General features: G+C 43.8%; 7 protein-coding genes across 7 annotated transcripts; 1 reads left to right on the top strand and 6 right to left on the bottom strand.

The window, feature by feature from the left end:
- Positions 1-120: 120 nt before the first annotated feature.
- On the bottom strand, positions 121-1,508 carry CYBJADRAFT_166237 (uncharacterized protein). Its single transcript, XM_020214413.1, has one exon. The coding sequence runs from the start codon at positions 1,369-1,371 to the stop codon at positions 349-351; it is 1,023 nt and encodes a 340-aa protein (XP_020072545.1). The 5' UTR covers positions 1,372-1,508; the 3' UTR covers positions 121-348.
- A 629-nt stretch (positions 1,509-2,137) lies between these two features.
- On the bottom strand, positions 2,138-2,962 carry SUR7 (Sur7p; the record flags this gene model as incomplete). The annotated part of the gene is made up of 1 exon (XM_020212477.1): positions 2,138-2,962. The coding sequence occupies one exon, from the start codon at positions 2,960-2,962 to the stop codon at positions 2,138-2,140; it is 825 nt and encodes a 274-aa protein (XP_020072544.1).
- A 1,214-nt stretch (positions 2,963-4,176) lies between these two features.
- CYBJADRAFT_166235 (uncharacterized protein) lies at positions 4,177-6,202 on the bottom strand. Its single transcript, XM_020214412.1, has one exon. It carries the CDS (start codon positions 6,016-6,018, stop codon positions 4,345-4,347), a length of 1,674 nt encoding a protein of 557 aa, XP_020072543.1. The 5' UTR covers positions 6,019-6,202; the 3' UTR covers positions 4,177-4,344.
- A 3,567-nt stretch (positions 6,203-9,769) lies between these two features.
- CYBJADRAFT_176655 (DUF3112 domain-containing protein) lies at positions 9,770-11,062 on the bottom strand (the record flags this gene model as incomplete). Its single annotated transcript, XM_020216805.1, has 2 exons — positions 9,770-9,791; positions 9,912-11,062. The coding sequence occupies 2 exons, from the start codon at positions 11,060-11,062 to the stop codon at positions 9,770-9,772; spliced, it is 1,173 nt and encodes a 390-aa protein (XP_020072542.1).
- Positions 11,063-13,938: 2,876 nt separating this feature from the next.
- On the top strand, positions 13,939-15,963 carry YBP1 (Ybp1p). Its single transcript, XM_020213135.1, has 2 exons — positions 13,939-14,024; positions 14,080-15,963. Exons 1-2 carry the CDS (start codon positions 13,950-13,952, stop codon positions 15,937-15,939), a joined length of 1,935 nt encoding a protein of 644 aa, XP_020072541.1. The 5' UTR covers positions 13,939-13,949; the 3' UTR covers positions 15,940-15,963.
- Positions 15,737-17,581, bottom strand: HPC2 (Hpc2p). The gene has a single exon (XM_020217728.1). It carries the CDS (start codon positions 17,246-17,248, stop codon positions 15,998-16,000), a length of 1,251 nt encoding a protein of 416 aa, XP_020072540.1. The 5' UTR covers positions 17,249-17,581; the 3' UTR covers positions 15,737-15,997.
- A 749-nt stretch (positions 17,582-18,330) lies between these two features.
- On the bottom strand, positions 18,331-20,870 carry CYBJADRAFT_166231 (uncharacterized protein). Its single transcript, XM_020214411.1, is given in 2 exon segments — positions 18,331-19,274; positions 19,293-20,870. The coding sequence occupies 2 exon segments, from the start codon at positions 20,806-20,808 to the stop codon at positions 18,388-18,390; spliced, it is 2,403 nt and encodes an 800-aa protein (XP_020072539.1). The 5' UTR covers positions 20,809-20,870; the 3' UTR covers positions 18,331-18,387.
- Positions 20,871-22,142: the final 1,272 nt, after the last annotated feature.

Here is a 22,142-nt window from a genome sequence, read left to right as displayed (position 1 = left end):
TTGAAGCCTATGCAGTAATTTTTGCACAGTTAAATGGACTTTTCATGATTTTAGATAAATACAATTGAGTCCATCGACATTGCTCGACAGGTTATACCGATTATTGCGATAAATTAATGGTGGATGGATAAGCATTTCTACTATATAGTTTGTCTTATATATAGTTACTCTTTTGCAGTGGTTTTTCCTCAGATTTAGTTTTGAGTGAGTTCTACCTCTTCTGAGCTTGGTGTTTTGCTTGATATTGAGCATTTCACTACTGGTATTGGAAAATGGCTAGTCGGAGAGGAATTATACAAATTAAACAAGAAATAGAAGAAGAACACAGTACTAAATGTGCGGTGATGTTTAAACCCATACTTCACTGGTGCCTTCATTCGTTAACTGTTCGTCAACGTTTGAATTGTTACTCTCATGAGTTGGCTCATCAGCTGCTGACGCTGTAGCTGCCGCAACAGCAGCAGTAGTGACAGTGTTACCGTTGTCGGCTTCTTTAGACTTTGGTTCCGCATCCATCTCAGCTTGGATACAATCTAACAGTGACCCGTACATGCTACTCAGTTCATCCAAATGAGACACTGCGCTAGGTTTTAGGTGGTAGATGATTTGTCTGAACGTTTGTGATTGCACAATCGAGAGCGGAAGCTTGTTGTGTACGAGGAAACGCATAACATACTTCTGGAATCTCAATGCACTGTATTCTCCATGTTCAAACTCAGAGGAGGCAAGGTCCGCTTGTTCTTCTTCCTGCTCCTGTTGTTCTGCAGGCGGTTCCGTCGTGTCGTGTGATAAAGGGTGCTGCTTAAAACTTTCTGTAGCCTGGTTCAAGGTGTTGAAGTAATGGCGCTGTCCATCTTCGGAATGGATCAGTATGCCATCTCTTCTTGGACTCGGCGAGTCCTTGTTGATCTTGTGAGTTCTCAAATGTTCGCCAAGTTTCTTCGGCGAGCCTTTATCAGAAGGCAGACGCTTAATCACCTTTTCGCAAATGTCACACGTTGCAGAGTTGTAATCCTTTTCATTCTGAATAAACCAGCTCCAAACCCAAGATTTCTTCTTCGCTCCAAACTTTTGACCTGGCTTGTTGACTCGAGGCTTCGATACCTTGTTTGTACTTGATTGCTTGTTGTTCTGGGAAGATCTCACCGCGGCCTCAGCTGTGGATCTGGCAAATTCAGAACTCGTCGTGTCTTTGTTTGTACCATCAGTGATCGACGGGTCGATGGGAACTGCGCTGCCCGTGGCTTGTTTCTGTTGAGCTTGACCTTCAATGGCACGGGAACCAAAACAGCTCAGTGCTTGTTGAATCTCATTGTCAATGTTGCGGGCCTCTGGTTGAGTTCTATCATAGTCCATGTTCATCGTAGACATTTTGTTAGATTATTTAGCTGCCTTATACTTGTGCCTGTATGTTTGGATTAAGAGAGACACAGGTCGGAACTGCTAGCTTTGGGGTGTGTTTGTGAATGAAAAACAGCTCTATGCAATTTCAGGGGACCGGAATTTGTTGATTTTTCTTTAGCTCTTTGTTTTTTCTCTCTATTATTGTTAGGCGCAGCACGCTGAGCAACAAATGTTGCCCTGGTTACTGAAAAAGGAGAAATAATTTCTCGTTGTTTACATCTGGGCAGATGTAAACAAACCATCATTTCAGCAACACCTGAAACCCATACACAGCAAGTATTCTTTTTCCAGGACATACTTTAGATACTATTAATACATTTGAATTTGTATATACGTAGATATCCATCTCCAGGGACTATATATATCATTACATACACATGATAATGATATGTGCTGGTAAGTATTCAAATAGAAGGAAGAAAAAAACGGCAACGAAGAAGAAACAAAAAAAAGTTGTCACACCAGCAGTAAAGAAGACGTCAGTTCTTCAAATGATAGAGACAAATGTAGATTAAAAAAAGGGACAGAAGACAGAATTGGTATCAGTTATAAAGTATTTTTTGGGGGTATTCATTGTAGATGAATTCCATTAAGCATTAAGTGGTGAAATTCCTTTGTTTCTGCATGTGAAAATCCTTGGACTCCAGTTAGACGTGTCAAGATTGCAATGGAACGGAGGAATATCGATATAGTAATAATAAAGAAAAAAAAACACAACTGGTCATACACCTTCTCAAACAGATTCTTGGTCATTGTTGTGACGTCTGATCTTGAAGAACTTAATACCACTCTCTGCTGGTTTTGTTTGCTGTGCTTGTTGCTCTGGGTAGGAATCATCAACCTGTGGTGGAACATCAATGTCGTGAACTGGTGCTGGTGCTACTTCCGTGTTGTAAACAGCAGCTCTCTCTTTGTGTCTTCTGTAGGAAGCCACGCAGAAACCACCCCATGACAAGAAGAAGAGGATAATCAGGCAAGCAACAGTGGTCCAAGCGATGGCCATAAGTTTTGTTCCAATGTGACCATATCTGTCAGCATCGTGGAATGCATTTCTAGCCATGACAGCAACAGCTGTTTCAAAAGCAGCAGCACCGGAACCGAATAGCAATGCACCTGAAAGGAGCCAGCCGTTGATTTTGACAATAGAATAAGAGCACACAAGGAACAAAGAGAGGATTAAGGCAACACCAACAAATGCAAGAGTAATCCAGTAGAATGCGAATGCAAATCTTGACAAGTTGTAGAAGACATCCCTGTTGTCGATAAAACTCTGTGGAACGTTTTCATTTGTGCGGAAGTTGTCAACTGGTGAAATTGGGTAAGCTGGGGAGAGCTCAGAAACTGAATACGAGTTATCATCTCTGTTAATCAAACCCCAGTAAGTCCAACGTGACGTGTTTGGAGCATTTGGAATACCACTTGTGTCACCTTCGACCCAGTAGAAACGGTTGATTGGAGCATGGTCAATGGAACCTGAAAGAACAATAAACACCAATAAAAGTGTGGTTCCTGCGAGGAAGAAGAGCTCAGCTCCATATGTTAAGAATGGAAACTTCATGGTAATGTATAATCAAGCAATCTGAAAATTAGCCTTGTTGGTCAATTAGAATGTTTGAAAAAGCGAATAGAAGAGAAGGATGAAGAAGAAGGAAGGAAGGAAGAAAAAAGCACACATTGATTTTTACAATGGCGGTACTTTTCGCTGTTTTTTCCCTTCGACAAAATACCCCCCCTCAGACAAAAAAAAACCTGCCTGCAAAAATGTGCAAGTGATGTTTTAGTTGTTTACAATTTACTGGAATAGGATTGCCAAAGTGCTTTTGTCGCGAACCCAAATGGAATGGCGCTGAACTTTAACTGAATTGAGTAAAAGTTAAGCCCCAAATGGGAAATGCGTATGCCTAATTACGCAAATTCGTGACATCATTAAACCCAACCCTAGTTAAAATACGGACTTTTGCGCAAAGTTGCTCTCTTGTTGAAATGGCTGCCAGCGCAATGTTCTTTCTCCTTCTATTCATTTAAATTGTAGTTTAGCTCTTGATACATGACTACACTGCAAGTTTGGGGTCCAGTGAGCCATGTCAGATTGCCCTCCGATTGAGGCTCAGTTTCAAACGTGGTCATACAAGTAGTCCATACCCGTTACATCAAATGTAACCGTCATAACCGTATCCTCTGGTTTGTGGTGATTCAAGGCTGAGTCGGAACTCGTAGACAGCCACGATCCCAAGTATCGCAATTTCAAGTGTGAGCAGTTGGATATCACTTTAGGTCATTACAAAATTGGCTGCAGTTTATGACCCTTGGGGAGCCCGTTTTACTCGACATGCAAAGTCACAATTTGTCTGCAGACAGGCCGCAAATTGTGTCACAGCCTAGAAGGTGCCAGCATGTAGGTTTTTACAACTGAGATTTTGGACAAACTGTAAGAGGCTTTATTCCATATAGTTGGAGCGCATTTTTGTTCCTAAACACTCCCTGCCCAGGTGCTTCATGATCTCCACACTCTTCTAATGTTGTTCTCTTCCCCAGGCTTGATTGTTCTCTTTCCCTGAGACGTTTGACGATGTGTTCCCTTAACTCTGTGGGGCGGGCTTATGCCCATTTGCGCGAACTTTGCTGTTCTTTTTTTAGGTGTGGTGCCATCATCGCGCACTAATCAGTTGATTTGTGAATTTGAAACACGAATTGCACTGACCACGTTGCTGTGACTACCGTCTCCATACAGAGGATGGATTGCCATTTCCTCTTAATTCCCTACATACCGTTAAATGTACTCAATATATCCTATTCTGAATGCGCAACTAGATCAACTAGTTGTAGTTATAAAAGGAAAAACAGATATAAAACGTTTGCTCCCACTGCACAGTGAGGCATATTCGATGAAACCAAACAATATTAATATTAGAACTCCCCAGTTATATTATAGAGCTCAAATCACAACAACCAATCGTAGAACTTGTCCCAGAGGTTGACGATAGGTTTAGCTTTTGCATCAAAATCTGCTTCGATTCTTTCAGCGTCATCCAAGCCTGAGATAACGTCAATCTCTTCAATTGGCATTGCCCATTTCCAGTTTCTGTACCAGATCTTGTGTCCGAAGTACAATGCAAAGAACACTGGAAGTGTCAAGTAGGCAGCGACAAAGTCTGCACCATTGAAGTCAAAGAAAACAGCGTAACCGTTGGTGATACAGATCAAAGTGATGACAAAGATGAAGTAGTAAGTACCATATGGTTGAAGGATTGTCTTGAATGGAACACGGTCCCACAAACCGTTATAGATAACAGCCTGTCTCCATCTGAGGTATGCGATACCACAAATGATCCATCCGATGAAACCAGAAATGGTACAAAGGTTAGAGAACCAGGCAAAGACATTGGCACCACTAGAGCTCACGTTCAAGAAGGAAAGCATAGAGACGGCAGTGGTAACACCACATGCGTAATATGGAACACCGTACTTATTAGTCTTGGACAAGAATTTTGGAGCGTCACCGTCGTTACCCATGTTGGCAAGGAAACGAGAACCAGCGTAGAAGAAGGAGTTACCAGAAGACCAAGCAGAGGACAAAATACATGCGTTGATGATGTGGTTGAGCACTTTGATACCGACAAGTTGGATACCGATGACGAAAGGAGAAGCGGTAGCATTACCAGTACCAGAAAGCAAGTTTGGATTGTTGTATGGGACAATAACACCAATGACAATGGAACCAACAATGTAGAAGAACATCAATCTGTAGACGAATCTAGTAGCAGCCTTGGAAATGTTTCTTCTTGGTCTCTGAGTTTCAGCAGTGGCAACGGCAACCAATTCTGGACCAACAATGAAAGCGAAACCAGACTTGATGACACCAGTCCAACAGTCCAAGAATCTACCAGTGTTACCTGGGAGCAAGTGGTAAGAAAATGCACCTGGGTCCTTCCAGTAATGGAAACCCAAGACACCTTTCTGATTTGGACCACCACCGAAGAAGATAACGATACCAACAATAATCAACCCAAGAATACAGAAGATCTTTAGAGAGGCAAACCAAAACTCAGATTCACCATAGTACTGCACAGCGAGGAAATTCAATCCAATGATGACCGCCAAGAAGATCACAATCCAAACTGCAATGTGAACGTCTTTGGTCCAGTATTCAATGACAATGGCCGCAGCAGTAACCTCAGTACACACCAGGATGACAAAAGTGTAGTAGTAAATCCAACCAGTAGCAAAACCCATGGATGGACCGACGTATCTCTTAGCCAAATCAGACACGGCACCACCTTTCTGAGGCAAGAAACAAACCATCTCACCAAGAACATTCATGACAAAGAAAATAACAGTAGACAAGATCAAATAACCAGTAAGCAAACCAGCTGGACCACAGGTGGCCAAAGCGGAACCAGAACCAACGAAAAGACCAGTACCGATACAACCACCAAGGGCAATAAGTTGAATATGACGGGACTTAAGACCCTTGTGCAACTGAACCTCTGCTGGCTCATTCTGGACCTCGATATCATCAACAAACCCGGCTGATGATTCACCGTATTCGTTGACAACGGTGAAGTTTGCCTTCTCGTCCTTCATGTTCGAAGACTTAGGAGATATGGAAGACATATTCTAAAGATGTAATGTGTGTGTGTTACTTAGTTGTTGCAAGAGCGCTTCGTATGATGGATCAGAATGGGGGGATATGCTTTTCTTTATATGCCCCAAAAAATCGAGGGAAGCTTCCACTTTAATGCGGAAGACGCTCTACAGGGATGATAACCCTACACATGATTAGACGTATCAATCAGCCTTTGCAGTTTATCTATATGGTTGGATTGGTGTAGATTCTAAGCAGAAAAAGAAAATGCGCATGGGCCGCAGCTAAGCTCCGCTATCAAGATAAAATAGAGTTTTTTTGGTGCCAACGGCGCGTTTATTCTTTTTTGTTCTTATTTACCCCCCGCCACAAACAAAGCCCAGGAACTGGCCACAAACAGCGCATGACAACCGTTGTGATGGATTTGTTGGCTTCGAGAGCGTGAAAATGTACATACAGAGAGGCGGAACCCAGCTACTTTTCTGGCGGACCAGATCAACAACCTAACCATGATCACCTGTACATCAAGCAAGGAAACAACCCCACACTCATGGCGTGGCTTTCTCAGGTGGACATCACGACCCTTTGCTTCCCCTTCCTATGGTTGACGCCCTGTGTATAATTTGTTGGCCGCTGGCGCCGCTCCTGTGTCACACACGGAGACTGGAAGGGTCATTCTGCGAGCGTTCCAAACTTCCAACCTCTCTTTGGCCCTTGAACTGGGCGCATTATTGGCGTGTAACTTACCGAATACAGGTGCCAGGTCTCTCTCTCGTTCCTAGCTGCTCTTGTAGAGTTCCCGCAAGACGCCCATTTTGAAATAGTGGATGTCCGGGTTTGTGCGCCTATGAAATCGTTTGGTGCCGTTCGTCAAACGTTTGACGAATTAGAAGGCGCGACGGCGCAGCTGCGGCGTATCTGATTCCCGCAGGATTTAACGAGGGTCCCCGTCCTACTCTGAACAAAGTGCACCCTTTTCGCAGTGCGCGTCTGGAGCCACCTTACATTCTCAGAGCTGATTGGCCGATGTCTGATGAAGCTGTGCAACTTGTAACACACTTTGGAGGGTTCTTAATTACTGTTTTGGACGAGTCCCGCGCGCAGATTTTATTTTATGGAGTAACTACAAGGCCTGTGTATTAATCAGCTGACATACCACACATACAGTAGCCTCATGTCGTGAGATCCTGAAGTTATACGTACCTCTGTGCGTCAGATAATGTAACCTGGGTGAAGCATTGATTGCTATCAGGCTCTCTGATATAGCTTGTTGAACTTGTAGTACTACTAAAACCGTTCGATAATCTTTGGAGTTGACTTTGATTTTTCTGTGTGTCTGGGTGTAGCAAAAACCCAAGCGTTGCGACACCCACATGCAAAACGTTTGCGCTTGCAGTCTATCTCAATGGTCAAAGCTTCTTCGCATTGCATGTATGTAGGAGGAGGAGATCCAGTGGAGGGAGAAGGGGTACTTGCTTGTGAAAGTAGAGTAATGATATGCGACGCTTATGCTATACACTTTATTGAGCCTTCCGAAAAGCGAGTGCTCTAGTTTGTGTAGAATCTAAATACGTGCGGTGTATAAACCTATCTTAAGATTTTTGGTTTTAAGAGGCTTGCATTTGAATTTTGCCTCTATGGAATGTAGTTTAGCGGGATGATCGTGAAGGTTACTGAAGGTCTAAGCGAGCCCGTCAATGTTGCTTTGGCATCAATATGCCCTCAAAGTCGAAAGAAGGCCTTTTGATAGCTTTTTGCAATTAGGAGGTATTATAATAATTCAGATAATGTGGTAGGTGGGTAGAGAGAGAGAGAGGAGAAGGTAAAGCTTAAAACTTTTGGGACCGGGTAAGGCTTCCAACACTCGATGCTATTTGTGAAGTTCTTCTTCTCCTACATTGTCGTATGTTTTGAGCTCATGTTTATGCACAGAAACAGAGCCTCCCATCGCATTCTAGCAAGATGCATCATGAGGAGTTAAACACAGCTAGCTGGTATTAAACCTGGCTATTAACAGTATCAGTACAAAGCTTCAAACCTCGGTAGGGTTGTCCAAGAACAATGACTGCTGGCAAAAGCACATGATTGTAAGTTTCCTCTCTCTCTATGGACTACAATGAACCAAATAATGTACACAACCACTACGCATTGGAATGCATAGCAGATAGTACAGCACCGGCGAACATTGACAGCCAAGGATCAGAGCAAAAGTTCAGGATCTTCCGACATTGAGGAGACAGTGGTTACACTCAACGAATTCACAACTGATGCAAAACTTAACCTTTACAGATGACGGGAATCCGCAGAATCATTGGTTTCTTGCGCTGGACTCCCTCTTTTGTACACGTAACAGAACACTATACGTTACACAGACTTCCTTTCACATAAGTGAGTATACTTCCGCGTACTTTGTTGTCTGGTACCAAAGAAGATATTCGTGCCTTCTGTATTATCGACTTGTTGATGCTTTGTTGCCCAGCATTCTTTAGTTACTGTTGACACCCTTTAGAAGTTGAATGTAACCCATTTCAGAACAAGAATTCCCAGCTTCTGCATATTGAAAGAACCATCAATTTCTTTTGAGCTTCACTTGAGGATATCACAATACATATAGTAGCGTTGCTTTCAGAATGACGTTATTCACATATACCACTTTGCTCTGAGACATTGTTTCCTTTCAAATCACATTTTCCTGTACAGCTGGTAACATCAAGGGAAAGGTTTTCCGACAGATCGCTGATGAGGTAGATTACTGTCGATTCACATTACCATTTCTGGATGTTGGTTAACGGAAATTCTCGATTTCACCTGGCAATAGGCATTGGGCTCTCATAGACATTAATATTCCATCTATCTTGAGAAATTGGGTCTAGGTGGTGCTTCTGGGTTCATCTTATAAGAGTCTTGAACCTTCTTCAAATTATGTGTGAGTTTTCTTCATCTTTCAGAAGAGTCATTCAAGACGGTATGGCACATTCAAGTCACCAGCGATTTTGTTCCACCGTACAATTCAGACGTATAAGCTTTCGAAAGTTTAGAGAAGTCATTATTAATCACTAAGGGGAGGGAAACTCCAGTATAATTTAACAGATGACTATTCCCGCGGGCTTCGCTTGGCTGCCAATAACTCTGATCTCACAAGAATACCACATATTCCAGCAACTCCAAACCCATATACGTGTGCAAATGGTACACAACTTATCCAACTACAAGCCTGTACATTCTGAAAACACTGTAGAAATTATACCTGAATGGATTGCAAAACGTCTATTACAAACGAAACAGTGTCTCGAACCGACAGGCCCCGTCGAGGTCTGGATGAACGACCGGTTATCGTACATCATCGTACGCCAATTGCAAAGGTTGCACCTCAAAGCGCAGATACAAACGGTAGACACACGGCACTGGTAGCCGAACGACACCTGGCCGCAGTAGGGCAGCTGCAAGTTTTGTGTCAAGCGTGGACGAAAAACGAAAACAACCATGCACAAAGGCTTACAACTCTAAAGCGAATAAATATAGTTGATTAATATCGAGAAAGCGTGTCAGGCACAGCATTCAGCAATTACAATTTGGCGAATTTACATGTGGTAGATCCAAATTATGTCATTTCTCAAAGAAAAAAGAACAAAAAACAAACTAACTAACTAACTAAGCAAACGGTGGGATTGTCTCTGACCAAGGGATCCAGCCCATGAGGATATATGGTGTTCAAAATGATCAGAGGACTCAGTGAGACCAGATTCGACCAATAGAGAGAAGAGCTATCACTTGATAGTCTTAAACACCAAGAACAGAGGAACTGTGGGATGAGTGGTCGCCACTCATGTGCTGAGTCAAAGCCTTCTCCTCATCAACATTGGTTTGAGAACCTCTCAGGGTCTCTTCCTGACCATTATTCAATCCATGGAGAGAGCCACACAATCCCTTCTTGAGCTTGTCTGGTCTGTAGAATCTCAAGTCAACACGACCAATGAGGTAAGCAAGATTGATGATGGTTTCAAGCGCACCGAACATAATGTACATGACGGTGTTGTCAAAGATCCAAGATTGGTTAGCATACGTCTGGTCGATGAAAGTTGAGACGCATCTGAAAATCGAAGAGATAAGCAGGATAATGGTGGTCAAAGCAATGATGGCAATGGATGTATTGTGAGTCAAGGTACCCTTCTTCGAGGTTACGGATTGCACCTTCTCCAAAGTATTGTGGTAGTGAGTAGTTGATGGGATGATTCTGACAGCATCCTCAGCGGATGGTTCACGAATGGCAAAGGTCTCTTCAGCCTTTTGGCACGCATTCTTCTTAACGTAGTAGAAAAGACCAAAGCTCTCAATCCACCAAGGTTGGTAAGTCCAGATCTTGTCCGATTTTGGAGTTGGCTTGATGAGGAACGCACCAATCACCAAGTTGATGGCCAAGACGGAGTAAAGGACACAGAGCACTGCGGCAGCACGAACAACTTGCTTGCACATTGTATAGTGGTGCTCAGACAAAAAGTAAATGTAAGGAATAAGAGCACCCAAGATGGCCATGACAACCACACCGGTTACAACGGTGTAGACGATTATCATACACGCCCAGAACCAATTCTTGGAACCAATGTGAGGGTGGCGCCATGTAAAGATTCTCTGTGCCAAAACCAAGTTGAAACTGGCCAAGAGCACGATGGGAACAATGATAAACACCTCAGATGCCATTCCCACTCTTAAACGCTGAATATCATCGGCCCAGGATATTCTCATGGCAAACCCTACAACTCTCATGAGCGTGTAAAAGGCAAACCCAATCGAAAGCCAAAATTTATGTCCTCTAGACATGTTCTTCAGAAACACATAGCTGTGTGCAATGAAAAAGATTGCAAAAATAGCTGTGAAGATTGCACTCGGTGCTATGTCATCGGATGTCGGGTAGTCACCAAAGATGGCAATCTGCTGACTCAAGGAGTACTTCACGAGGTACTCCGGGACGGTGCCTCCAAACATGTCCTGTGCCATAGGCAACAGCTTGAGGATACCTGTGCCGCTGGCGGCACCGTTTGTCATGGAGTGAAGCAGTGATGTAATCCCATCCATTGTTTATCGGAGTATGTGTATTGGTTATCTTATTGCAAATATTTGTTAGGAAGGCTCAGTAGAAGTGGTGGAAATGGGGACTTTGAAGCGTACTTATATACTGGAGATGGCATCAACTGCAATTCTTGGGAAACGGATGGAGGAAATATCAACGGACTCTACAGAGCGCGTATGTTGCATGCTGTGTGCTGTGTGCAATGATGGATCACAAGGCCTCCAATTCCCCTCCCTTGCGTTTTCTTGGACTAGTCGAATCATAGTGAGTAGGTATACATTACACTTTCCCTTCCGGTTATTGTCACCTGTCCGGGAGACTTCATCAAGTGTAAGCAAGCTCGCGTCAAAATTGCTTGTCCAGAACAACTCAGCGTCTGCATTTAGACTCCAGGTCTTGCCCGCCCTGGACTGGCAAACAGTGGATGATGTTTGCCAGACGCCTTCTCCTGGGCTTCACCGCTTTCTCCCATGGAGTCTCCCCTCCACCTCCAAGCAGTTGTGGGTGGTGCTCAGGCCTCCAATACGTACCCCTCAATGCAATGAGATTACATGAGTTTGTTGCAGATGGAGACACGGAGCTAACTCAACGGTCAGGTTTCAAGGCCGTGGTAACATGGGCACCTTTGTTCGTCCCTACAAACAAAGCAAGCAAAGGTGCTGCTTGCTGGTAACTGCTAAACGAGAATAAACACGCCATCGTCACCTCGACCCAACATTTTCAAGACAGTCTCGTGTACCAAGCTCTCGTCTAATTGCTGGATAAATTGCTGGATAAATTGTGGACTGTTGCCGGGATTCACTTACATCACGGCATGATACGAGCACCGTCAGCTGGCCTTCTTTGCTTATTGGCACATAAATAGCAGTTTCTTTTTGCTGCTGGCTTGGAGCACAGCAGTCATAGTTGTGGGTGAATTGATCTGCAATGATGCGAGCGGATAATAGCGGACTCGTGCGGGCTGTACAATGTCTTAGCCATTTGCTTTTCTTATTTTGCTAACTGGGTTGTATGCGTGGAGAAAGCCTTGGACGTCAGCTTGGGCGTTGGGGGCATGAGAAGTTACAACCACGTAGGTCGCTCTGGGGGAAATTTAGTGGCATAACTACTGGTGGTGAAGCGCTGTCAAGGCATCAAACGTATCGTCTTAAGCAGCTTGGAAGACGAGTGTAGTCTCTGCAAGCTTCAGAGAATGAGTGTTGCGGTGTGTGCTTCGACGGAAGGAATTAGAAGGAGATAGGAGCGGTGTAATTAGCGACAAGGATCGTCAACTCTTGGTCCACATTGCTTAGCGGATTAATAATGAAGCAGCGGGGGGATTCTATTGCCCGTGGGACTAGAAGATAGGATTGGAGGTAAAACATCCTACTGATGAAGATAAGACGGGTAGAGCTACACGCACAGGAAGGCCAGGATTCGTACTAAAACAGAGAGAGGTGGTGCTCGCACGAGCAACAAAGGCCAAAATGTGGGGAAAATAACCCTGGAAGCCTGTCACACCCGCCACCTCCAACTTCGACACTTTCCATTTCGTAGACCAAACGAAGCAGTCACGGGCATATGGAACGTGTGTGCTTATGATATTTTTTCTCTTAGAATGCCACTTAATCTACGCAAGAGTTCAGGTTGTGCCACAGGATAAGATGAAAGTTTGACATGGGGTAAGTCAGAGATTCACGAGGAGTTGTTCAGAGATTGACGTGTCTATATGCAGGCTTTCTGGACTTCACACTTTGGATAGGACAGAATGTTGAAGCACTCATGGAACAGCGTGAAAGAACCAGGGATGAAACCGGGATTGGCAGATTCACGACAGTGGTTGCGTTCCTGTTGCACGAGCCATGTTGCGAGAAGAAGCTCATCAAATTACATACATACGTCCACTTTTGTTAGGGCCTCGTGCCGCACAGGGAAAGGATGGCGGAGAGTGTGGGCCATATCGGACTTGGTTGTATATATGGTGGGCATGAGGAAACATCCGTCATTGCTTTATGATATCTTCATACACTGATGCGCGAGGTTGAGGATATTATCTCCATATTTGCTGATCTCAGCATTTGAGGTGGGATTACGATACGAAGGATCAAAGGAGGTGGGGGTCGTCCTTACCAGTCCAGCTTGTGAAGGACTATTCTCACCAGAACATCCGGCTCATTTACGAAGGACACATGCTGAGACAAAGATTGGCACTATTGTATACCAAGTCCAGGTTTGCGCAACTGTACGGAGCCGACAGTTACTGGGTTAATTGGCTCTGGGCATCTTCCTGTCTTTGTTGTGCTCACTAGTGGTTCTACATTGTCTTGATCCAAGTAACTTTTGGCTTCTTGCACAGGAGGAATGATTCATCAAATGGCTAGATGTGCTAAAGGCTATCAAACTCAATTGATTGAGCCATTCTCTGCACATTATCCTTGTTGCATCAGGAGCCTGTAAACCATTAACATGTCTTAATGAACCGTTAAGTCCCAGCTTTCACTTCTAGAGCGATCCATAAAATAGGCCCTCCCACTAATGGAGGGCTTCATTGGCATCGTAGAGAATATTTCTTGTCGTGCTGAATGGGTAACAGATGACAGTCACTAGGTTAGAAAGTCTACATATCTTGGCCTCTACGCAGTAAATTTTACAAATAAATCGGTCCCGTATGTTCAGCAACCAATGGCACCACACTATCTAAGCTTCGTTCATCAACTCAGTGTTCACCATCATAATCAAGACAAGTGCTGCTTCCATGCTGTGTCTACCTCCCACTAGAAGAGCGTATTACATAATCAATGTCCGATGTCCGGATGTTGTGTTTCGAAGTTTGGGTGGAGCAACAACCCATTTCAACTTTTAGCCTACACAAGCAATACACACAGGTACAACAAGGTGTTATCAATTGACGAGATGTCGCAAGAAACTGAGCAGCCATCTGCCGAGAAGATTGTGGGGTACTTCAACAGTGCCCTGAAGGAGCTTAGAGTAAGCTTTATGTTGTATGTCCTCGTATGTGCCGAGATACTAACACCTTGTCCAGGAGACAGATGACTATATCTCCTACGCCACTTTGCTGGATGTTTACCTGTCCGATACTTCACGGTTCTCGAGTGCTGAGAGAACCCTGTTGATCAAGGGCTTTTACAAGATCCTGGAGGACAATGTGGATATTGTAGAGGAAATTGGATGGGATATTCCCGAGTTATTGCTGGATCTATTTGATTTGGATTGGTGTTATGGTGATAACAATGAGGAAAAACAGGCCATTAGGCTCATCATGCGTGGGTTTGAGATCGTTGCAAAGAATGGTAACCCCAAGGAGACGTTCTTGAAGAGTATTGAATTGCTCAACGATTTGGATTTCTCTCACAACGAGGGCAAGGATGAATTGATCTTGGACCTCAAAATTTATGCACTGTTGGAGCTTGTATCAAGTTCGTTGAAGCGTATTAATACCATTTACCCTTCAAAGTTCCTTTCCATGGCACTGAGTGCGCTGTTGAAGGCGTACTCACAGTACCTGAAACATACAACGCTGACAAGGTTTATCGCTCGTCGTTTGTATTCATTTGCAAGAGATTATATACCACCTTTGAAACCAGCTGAGTATTTAGAGGAGCATGGTATCTCGCAAAAGGAGGCCCAGATGATCGACGACGATGAGAACTATCTGCAACGTACACTGTTACAAAGTTTCATTACGAACGTTGTTGGCTTAGCTACAAAAGAACGGTCTCTTTCGTTCAGTGCAAAATTCTGTAACGACTTGAAATTGAAATGTACTGGTCAAAAGGTTACACATGAGCGTGGCGATGAAATCATTACGTCAACCACGGATTGTTTCCTTCGTATACTGACACTCTCTGAATCGTTTGACATGGATATGTACGACGAATTTGAAAAACTGAAGAAAGATTCCATGTCATTGCTCTCTAAAGTTGTTGACTCCAAGAGTGACGATGCCCAGATTCAAGATTATGTTAAAATCTCTGTTAGCAACAAGATTGAAACTATGTACAATCCGCAGTCAAAGACCATCCCACTCAACGATGTCGGTGTCTTATACTTGACTGTACTTGAGTTCTATGAAAAGGACCAAATCCCAGATCTGACAATCCAAGAGGCCATTGCTCTTCACTTGCGATTCCTCTCGCCTGGGTTGTTCTCTGAACAATTCAAGTCCAAAGGTGCCTTGGATGGTGCTCTGTTTTATGACTGGGCTGCGATCACACACGCAACACCAGAGCAATTGGCCAAGGTTCCACATTACCAAATAATCCTGTTTCTACAAACCATAGTCTATTACTCTTCCACCGATGACGATGAAGTTTTCCGTTGGACAGCATATACTTTTTTGGTTCGTGTCCTGTGTATGCTTGAGGAGTCCATTGCTTACAACTTTCTCATTGATACGTTAACCACTGCTCCATTTGACAATGCCAAGGCCGCAGTGATTAACATCTTGAAGGATCTGTGCATTAGAACAAGACCGGATGTTGATTCACTTGCAGAGAAATTGCAAGATGCATCATTAACCGAATCAAAAGAAAGAACAACAAAGCCGGCTCTTCCACAGAGACGTTATATTCATTTATCTATTGACCGTACTGATGATATATACGCGCTGATTCGTGAATGTATTGATGAAACGTTTGACGAAAAGGTACAGTCCGTTGATACGAGCAAGTTCAAGATTCTTTTGGGATATTTGAACTTTTTGGTGGGTGTTAAGGATCAATTCCCAAAGAACAAGATCAAAGAGATCGTGGTCCTCACTGAAGACAAATTAGCAAAGGCACCATCTACAGAACTCGACGATGACGCTGCCAATTTGGAGTTCGCCTCTATGGCTTGTGACTTGTTAAACAAGTTTTTAGACAGCAGTAACACATCATTGTAAGTAGGAGTTAATACACAGTTTTCCATTAAAAGTGGTTTATGTACAATCATGAAGCCGTCTATGACGACGTGGTGGCGGGCTCTCCGTCCTGTGTGGTATGTTCCACCGGAGCAGGAGTAGCTGATGATGCTTTACTTGCCGATGCTTTAGTTGTTGACGTTGATTGTGATGGTGCTGGTGCAATTTGTACTGCTTGTTTGTTAGTTGCCTGCCTTTTACGCGACGTTCCAGCATTATTAGTCGTACCGGCAACACGTTTTCTTGTTCTTTTAACTGTCCCATCTGCCCTCTCAATGACAGCGTTTTTACCTTCCTCAACCAATGGACCCCAGTATACAAAGAACCCATCTTTTGTAGATGCTCTCTGCTCTTCCCAAAGCGTTTCAGAATCATCAATAAAGGGATCCTCGTAGTCATATTGACCAATCTTGGGCTTACCCTTTTGTAATCTTCTCTTGTCAATCTTGACAGGTACCTTTGGCACCTCTTCATGCTGTTCTTGATCGTCATCCATTGCATCGTTGTCATCGTCTTCATCCAATTCATCGTCGTTGTACAGATCCATGTCGAACTTTGAGGCATTTGGATGAATTGCCTTCCATCCGTACTTATCCTCACACATCTTCATAACGTTGAACACCACCTGGGTGGATCCAAGCGATTCGTCTTTAGAGAACAGTGGCACATGGATTGCCACTATTGGTTCTTCCTTCGATGTCGGCTTCGTCGTGGTGTCCACCATCTGCGGCGGAGGTAAAGAGGATGACGGATTAGGCTTCTTCAAAGATTGATTTTGCAGTTCGTTAAAAGAGAGCACCGGCTTCTCGGGCTCAGGCTTATCCACAGAAGGCGTGACTGAGGTTGAGGTGGTGGTCTTCTTTGTCACTTTCTTCTTGGTGTTGGGGTCAGCAGGCTTCCTTTTCCTCTGAACTTTGGGCTTATCCTTCGTGGAAGATGGCGTTGCGGTTGTAGCAGTTGCTGGTACCTCTGCATTGGATTGTGGGAGCGTTTCCGCTGCGCTGGTATTTGCAGCTTCTGATTCAACAGCTGTTGTAGTATCAACAGCATTTGTGGTATCAGCTGTAGAAGACATGGACTTCACAGCGGTCTTTGCCGTTGGAACATCGTCATCAAGGTTCATGAGGTTGATGATGCTTGGTTGCATCGTCTTTTTCTTTGGATTCGCAGGGACATCGTTGACGGTGCGTATTAGCTTGATTGTCTGCTGGGATGATTTGGTGCTCTTCTTCCGTGGCGCAGCTTTCGGCTTTTCCTTGGGAGCCTCAACCTCATCACCTTTGTCAGCCATGGGTGATTGTTCTAAGATCTCGACACTATCATCATCATCATCATCATCATCATCATCATCCTCTTCATCACCATTATCAGTATTATTGTTGTTGTTATTATCATCATCATGCGCATCATTACCACCGCCATTGGTGCCATCATCACCGCCTTGGGGCTTTGGCACTTCCTTCTTCTTCACAGACTTCTTTAAGGCCTTAGCGCTGCGTTGCGATGCCTGTGGCACACTTTTCTTCTCTTCCGCTGACGATGAAGAGAGTATCGAGGCAATGGCCACTTTCGTACGACGGGGCCTTGCTGTTTTTGCCGGCTCCGCACTGGCAACCGTAGTGGCATTCCCCTGTGGCCCATCATCAACAACTATAACGTCATTATCTTCACCTAGCAGGGACGATATAGAGATTCCTATTGGGGTCAAGTCCCGCTGTTAGTGGGCTGTCGAGATCGAAATACCCAGGCCACGCCAGGAATGTATCACACGGCCAAACTCACCTTTGCCTTGGGACATCTGAGTATTGTCCTCCGGAGCCGTTGCTATCTAATTAATGCGGTAGAATTTGAGTGCGTGATGTTGATCAACAACGCTACCACCTTTTTTCCTCTCTCTTTCTCCCTTCTGCCCACCCCTTGAATTTGCCCAATTTATCACCGGTTCCCAACTTTTAAAATGTCCAACTTTCCGCACAGCCAATGTCTCTGCAATTTCCCTCTCCAATTTCGCACTCTTCCTACCCTTGTTATTCCGGCAAATTTTAACAAGCCATCATATCGCCCACGCGGCCCACACTTGCAAAAAAAACGTAGACACGCACAGCACCGCTGTAAAATTTCAGGCCGGCGCGCAGCGCTCGCGCGCGGCCCTACGCCTCTACGTACAAAACTTGTAGTGTGTGTGTTTTTTATGAGGAGTTCACAGTTGTTTACTGCTGTCCCTACCGATAGGTGTCGTTATGCACTAGTCTGCGGTGTGGGTAGTAGTGGTGGGCAGGAAGGAGGGGGTAGTGGTCCGTTTCTATGGATACAGTAGGGGAACTGCTGGGCTCTTCTGGTAAGAATATGGTTGGGTAAAACTACTGAATAATCATCAAGATGTGGATTGGTAAGTAAAGGACTCTGCGAGGAGTCTGTAGAGAAGCCACGTTATGTTGGTTGCGGGTCTACTTGATCCACCACAGCTTCTTCTATAAGCCTTTTGGTCTTGTAGTTCCTTTTCTGTTCTGACTTTCTTGGTCGTCCTCTTCCTCTCTTCTTCTCAACCTTGGGAGGCCGTTTATTGGAAGCATACGCGATCATTTGCCTCTTCTTAGAGACCTTTTTGATCGCCAACACAGTGTCGTGATCGCCTCTTAACGCTTCAATCGCCTTCAGTAGTAGTCCTTTGTTGAATGTATGCACCGCTGACCTGGAACTTTGAGACGCCGTCTTCCGTATGATACATCTATTGGCCTTTGACAAACAGCTCTGGTATCTGAATACTGGTGGGCAGTAGCTGGAGTTCTTCTTTCTACTATCGTCATAGAGAACCTCTTTGGCAAATATGGACAAGGATGGGATAAGGGCTTGGCCGTTGTGGGCCCTTCTCATTTTCACACAAGTAATATGTGGACATTCGAAGAATGTATACGCTTGATTGCGACAGTGGGAACAGCTGTATGTAGACTTTACTTCCATTTTACCCTCCTTTGAGATGGTGTATCGCTTCTCAGTAACAACGGCTGTTCTGAATCGCAATTGATAATAAGCATAGGCACGAAAGTTGATAAACGAATCACATCTTCCCATCTTCTTTGTATAAACTCTCAGCACCTTCAGAAGCTCATAAACAGACAAATCACAGTCCCACGACACACTATGCTCGTGAGTCTTCATTTGTGTTCCAGGTGAACTCTCATGAACAGTTACACTAGTCTCTTTGCTATTTAGGCAAGAAGAAGTGATAATGGTTGTTGAGTACAACAATGAACCATAGTTTGTGAGCATCCCGACATCTTCTGGTTCTTCCTCTTCATCAACAGAGTCACTCGTGTCGTCTAAGTCGCTCGCGTCATTCATTTCATCATCATTTCCGGTCACCAGTCTCACTTTATTCCAATCAAGGGTCATAGACTCTGTGATTTTCACCTTCTCACACTGCATGGACAGCAGTTCGACAATGAGGTTGGTTGGGTTCAATCGTCTAAATGCGTACATCTCTGCATTCAAAATCTCGCAATGATTGGATGTCATGATATCAAACCTTGGAGTTACCGAATTGTAAAGTTGAAGACCTCTAGCACAGTCTTGCGTGTTGGTGATGAGATTATAAGTACTGTTAACTTTCTCCCTCTGATGCCTCTCAAAGAAAACCCCCTTCATTGTTTCTTGGATTGATGGGATCTTTTCTGGATCAGATTCAAATATCAACTGGAAAAAGCTATGTTGCATAACCTTTCTGTGCTTTGCCATTGTGTACTTTAAGAGTTTTCCTTCGACGTGTTTGGAGCATACGAAGCTCTCAATCGGAACACCACATTGTGTTCTCAACATATCCAAGGCCTTCTTGATACCCCTATCCTGATCTGATATGATTTGTAATGGGGGAATGCTCTCATCAGTGATCCTATCATCATGCAATTGCATAGATTCTCGTAACTTCTTCCAATGTGATCCACCCTTCTTCTTGAAGAATGTGTATAGGAAAGTAAACCAGTCAAATCCACACTCTGCATTCTTTGAGAGCATCATACCCAGGGGAACAAGTCCCTTGGACCCAGCTTGGCCAACAATAGTGTATAATGTAAGAAAGTCATCTTTGTATCCCTGACCATTGTACAACGACCAATTGCAAGCATCTAATGAGAGTGTTGGTACTATGCTTTCGTAGAACTCGTCATCAATAGAGTTGGAGAAATAGATGCACTTGACTTCATGTTGTGAATAAGATATTAAATCGAATGCTGCTGTCAGCTCTGAGGACTTTACAGCAGCTTTCAATGTCTTTGTTGCTTTGTCAGGATTGAAATTTAGTTTCTTGTCACACGCCTGTGCAGACCTCTTCTTATTAGAAAGAACTGTCAGATTGTTGAGTGCTGACCTCTCACCCTGAGAATCGGCTACAGGACCATTTTCGGGGTGATCACTATTGGCGTCTTCCAATTGTTGTAAAAACTCGTCCTGTGCCTTTTCCCATTCAACATTTGTATCACTAACACTTGGTCCATCTACATCTGTTGTTGAAGCACAGTCACTCTCTACTTCTCGCTGACGCCCATCTCTTCTCCAGTCAGAAATTATTCTGGAGAGCTCAGTCGCATCCTCCTTGCTTAGGATGTTGTCGATATACCTGTTATCCTGTAGAAGTAATGCTATCTCAAAGTGCTTCAAGCCCTGTAGAAGGTCTTCACTTTCTTGATTGTCTTGTACAACATCATGAGCTGTCTGGTTGTTGCTCATATCGCTATCTGTATGTGAAGTTGAGAGTGCAGTCAATAACAACTGTATCATGTATTCTCCATTCGCCGTTCTATCTGTGACTTTGGAAAACGATGTCCCCGACAAGGCTCTTTTTAGAGAGTCATACATTTGTGCATTTAGTGGTTTGGTGGTCGACTCAAATCGAACCTGGCATATATCTTCTATTTCCTCCTCTGATCTGGTGTAAATGTTGTTCAAGATGAGATGAGTCGCTGTGAGTGTGAATTTTCTCTGATATGAATCATCTTCAGGAGGCCGAGATACCTTCAGAGTTGTTTCATCTGCGTCTTGAAGCCATTCAAATATCGCTCTACCAACGCTGGAAAGTGAGTGGGATTTTATCTTTGAATAGAGCAGATAGTCTTTGAGACAACCGAAACTATCGATCTCTACTCCATCTTTGTTTGTACCAAAATAGCCATCACACCTCAGCAGTTCAACAACTCTCTCTAATTTAGGACTCCTAAGCTCTTGCCCTTCAGTAGTGTCTCTAGAAAGTACCAGTTTGATCAACTTTGGAACCTCACAACAATGTCTCTGTTCGATATTACCGACTGAGCATTGTATGTCAAAATCTAAGACCTTGGTATAACAAAATGAACACCGTGCGATATACCTATTGTTTGGTCTTTGTACAAGGGATACAAAGATACCAAGCTCCAATAGACAGTATATGTGAATAGCTTGTTGTAAGCTGTGCAAAGACGATGGCCTCTCCTCCACAACGGTGCCTTTTGTTTGCCTTCTCTTGATTCCTTCGTTAATGAGAGACTTTGCGGTATCCAAAAGAAAGCTTTTCAAACTAGTTCTGCCTCCATGCAAAGTAGAGTCAAAAGTTGACTGTTGTAGAAAAACATTGTCCTCATTAGATGATGGTTTATCTGCGATGTTTGTCTGGTTTGCCTCACAATTCTCAACATCGGGCACCATTTGAGTTTGGACTTCAGCAAGAAAATCAACATCTTGATACCAAGAAGTATCTGACATCATGCCCTGATGACACATGTTGAACTCGACAAAGCGTCTTCTCAAATCACTTAATACATTTCCCATATTGAAAGAAAAGATGTTTTCGAGATTGGTCAACGTCTCAATACACGCTTGGAAATGATGTTTGCATTGTACGAGATGGTCCTTTAGGAGCGCTTTCTCTTCCACCGGTGAAGCTAATATTTTCTTCTTCACAGATGCAAGCATATCGATCATCCGAGGAGATAGGGACATAACGATGTCCGGGTCTGGTAGAGACATTAGGACTGCCAATGATCTGTATTAGCCACACATATTTGATGTTTTGTGTGTGGATTTGTTTACGTTCTCTCTTGGAATTTTTCGCGTTTGTTTCGTGTTTTTACCATGAGATTTGTGTGTGGTGTGCGGGTGAAAGAATTCGGGACTACAGATGCTAATGATATCTCGCTTGATTTGTACTGATTTAGTAG

This window comes from Cyberlindnera jadinii (assembly GCF_001661405.1).
Source record: "Cyberlindnera jadinii NRRL Y-1542 unplaced genomic scaffold CYBJAscaffold_2, whole genome shotgun sequence".
Classification (NCBI taxonomy): Eukaryota; Fungi; Ascomycota; class Saccharomycetes; order Phaffomycetales; family Wickerhamomycetaceae; genus Williopsis; species Williopsis jadinii.
This window is presented reverse-complemented; position numbering and strand designations above follow the sequence as displayed.

Bases quoted from the DNA above. Each gene is read 5' to 3' on its own strand.
- CYBJADRAFT_166237 (XM_020214413.1), bottom strand. From the start codon at position 1,371: ATGTCTACGATGAACATGGACTATGATAGAACTCAACCAGAGGCCCGC.
- CYBJADRAFT_166235 (XM_020214412.1), bottom strand. From the start codon at position 6,018: ATGTCTTCCATATCTCCTAAGTCTTCGAACATGAAGGACGAGAAGGCA.
- YBP1 (XM_020213135.1), top strand. From the start codon at position 13,950: ATGTCGCAAGAAACTGAGCAGCCATCTGCCGAGAAGATTGTGGGGTAC. The intron at 14,025-14,079 runs GTAAGCTTTATG...CACCTTGTCCAG, and splicing joins GTGCCCTGAAGGAGCTTAGA to GAGACAGATGACTATATCTC.
- HPC2 (XM_020217728.1), bottom strand. From the start codon at position 17,248: ATGGCTGACAAAGGTGATGAGGTTGAGGCTCCCAAGGAAAAGCCGAAA.
- CYBJADRAFT_166231 (XM_020214411.1), bottom strand. From the start codon at position 20,808: ATGTATGACTCTCTAAAAAGAGCCTTGTCGGGGACATCGTTTTCCAAA.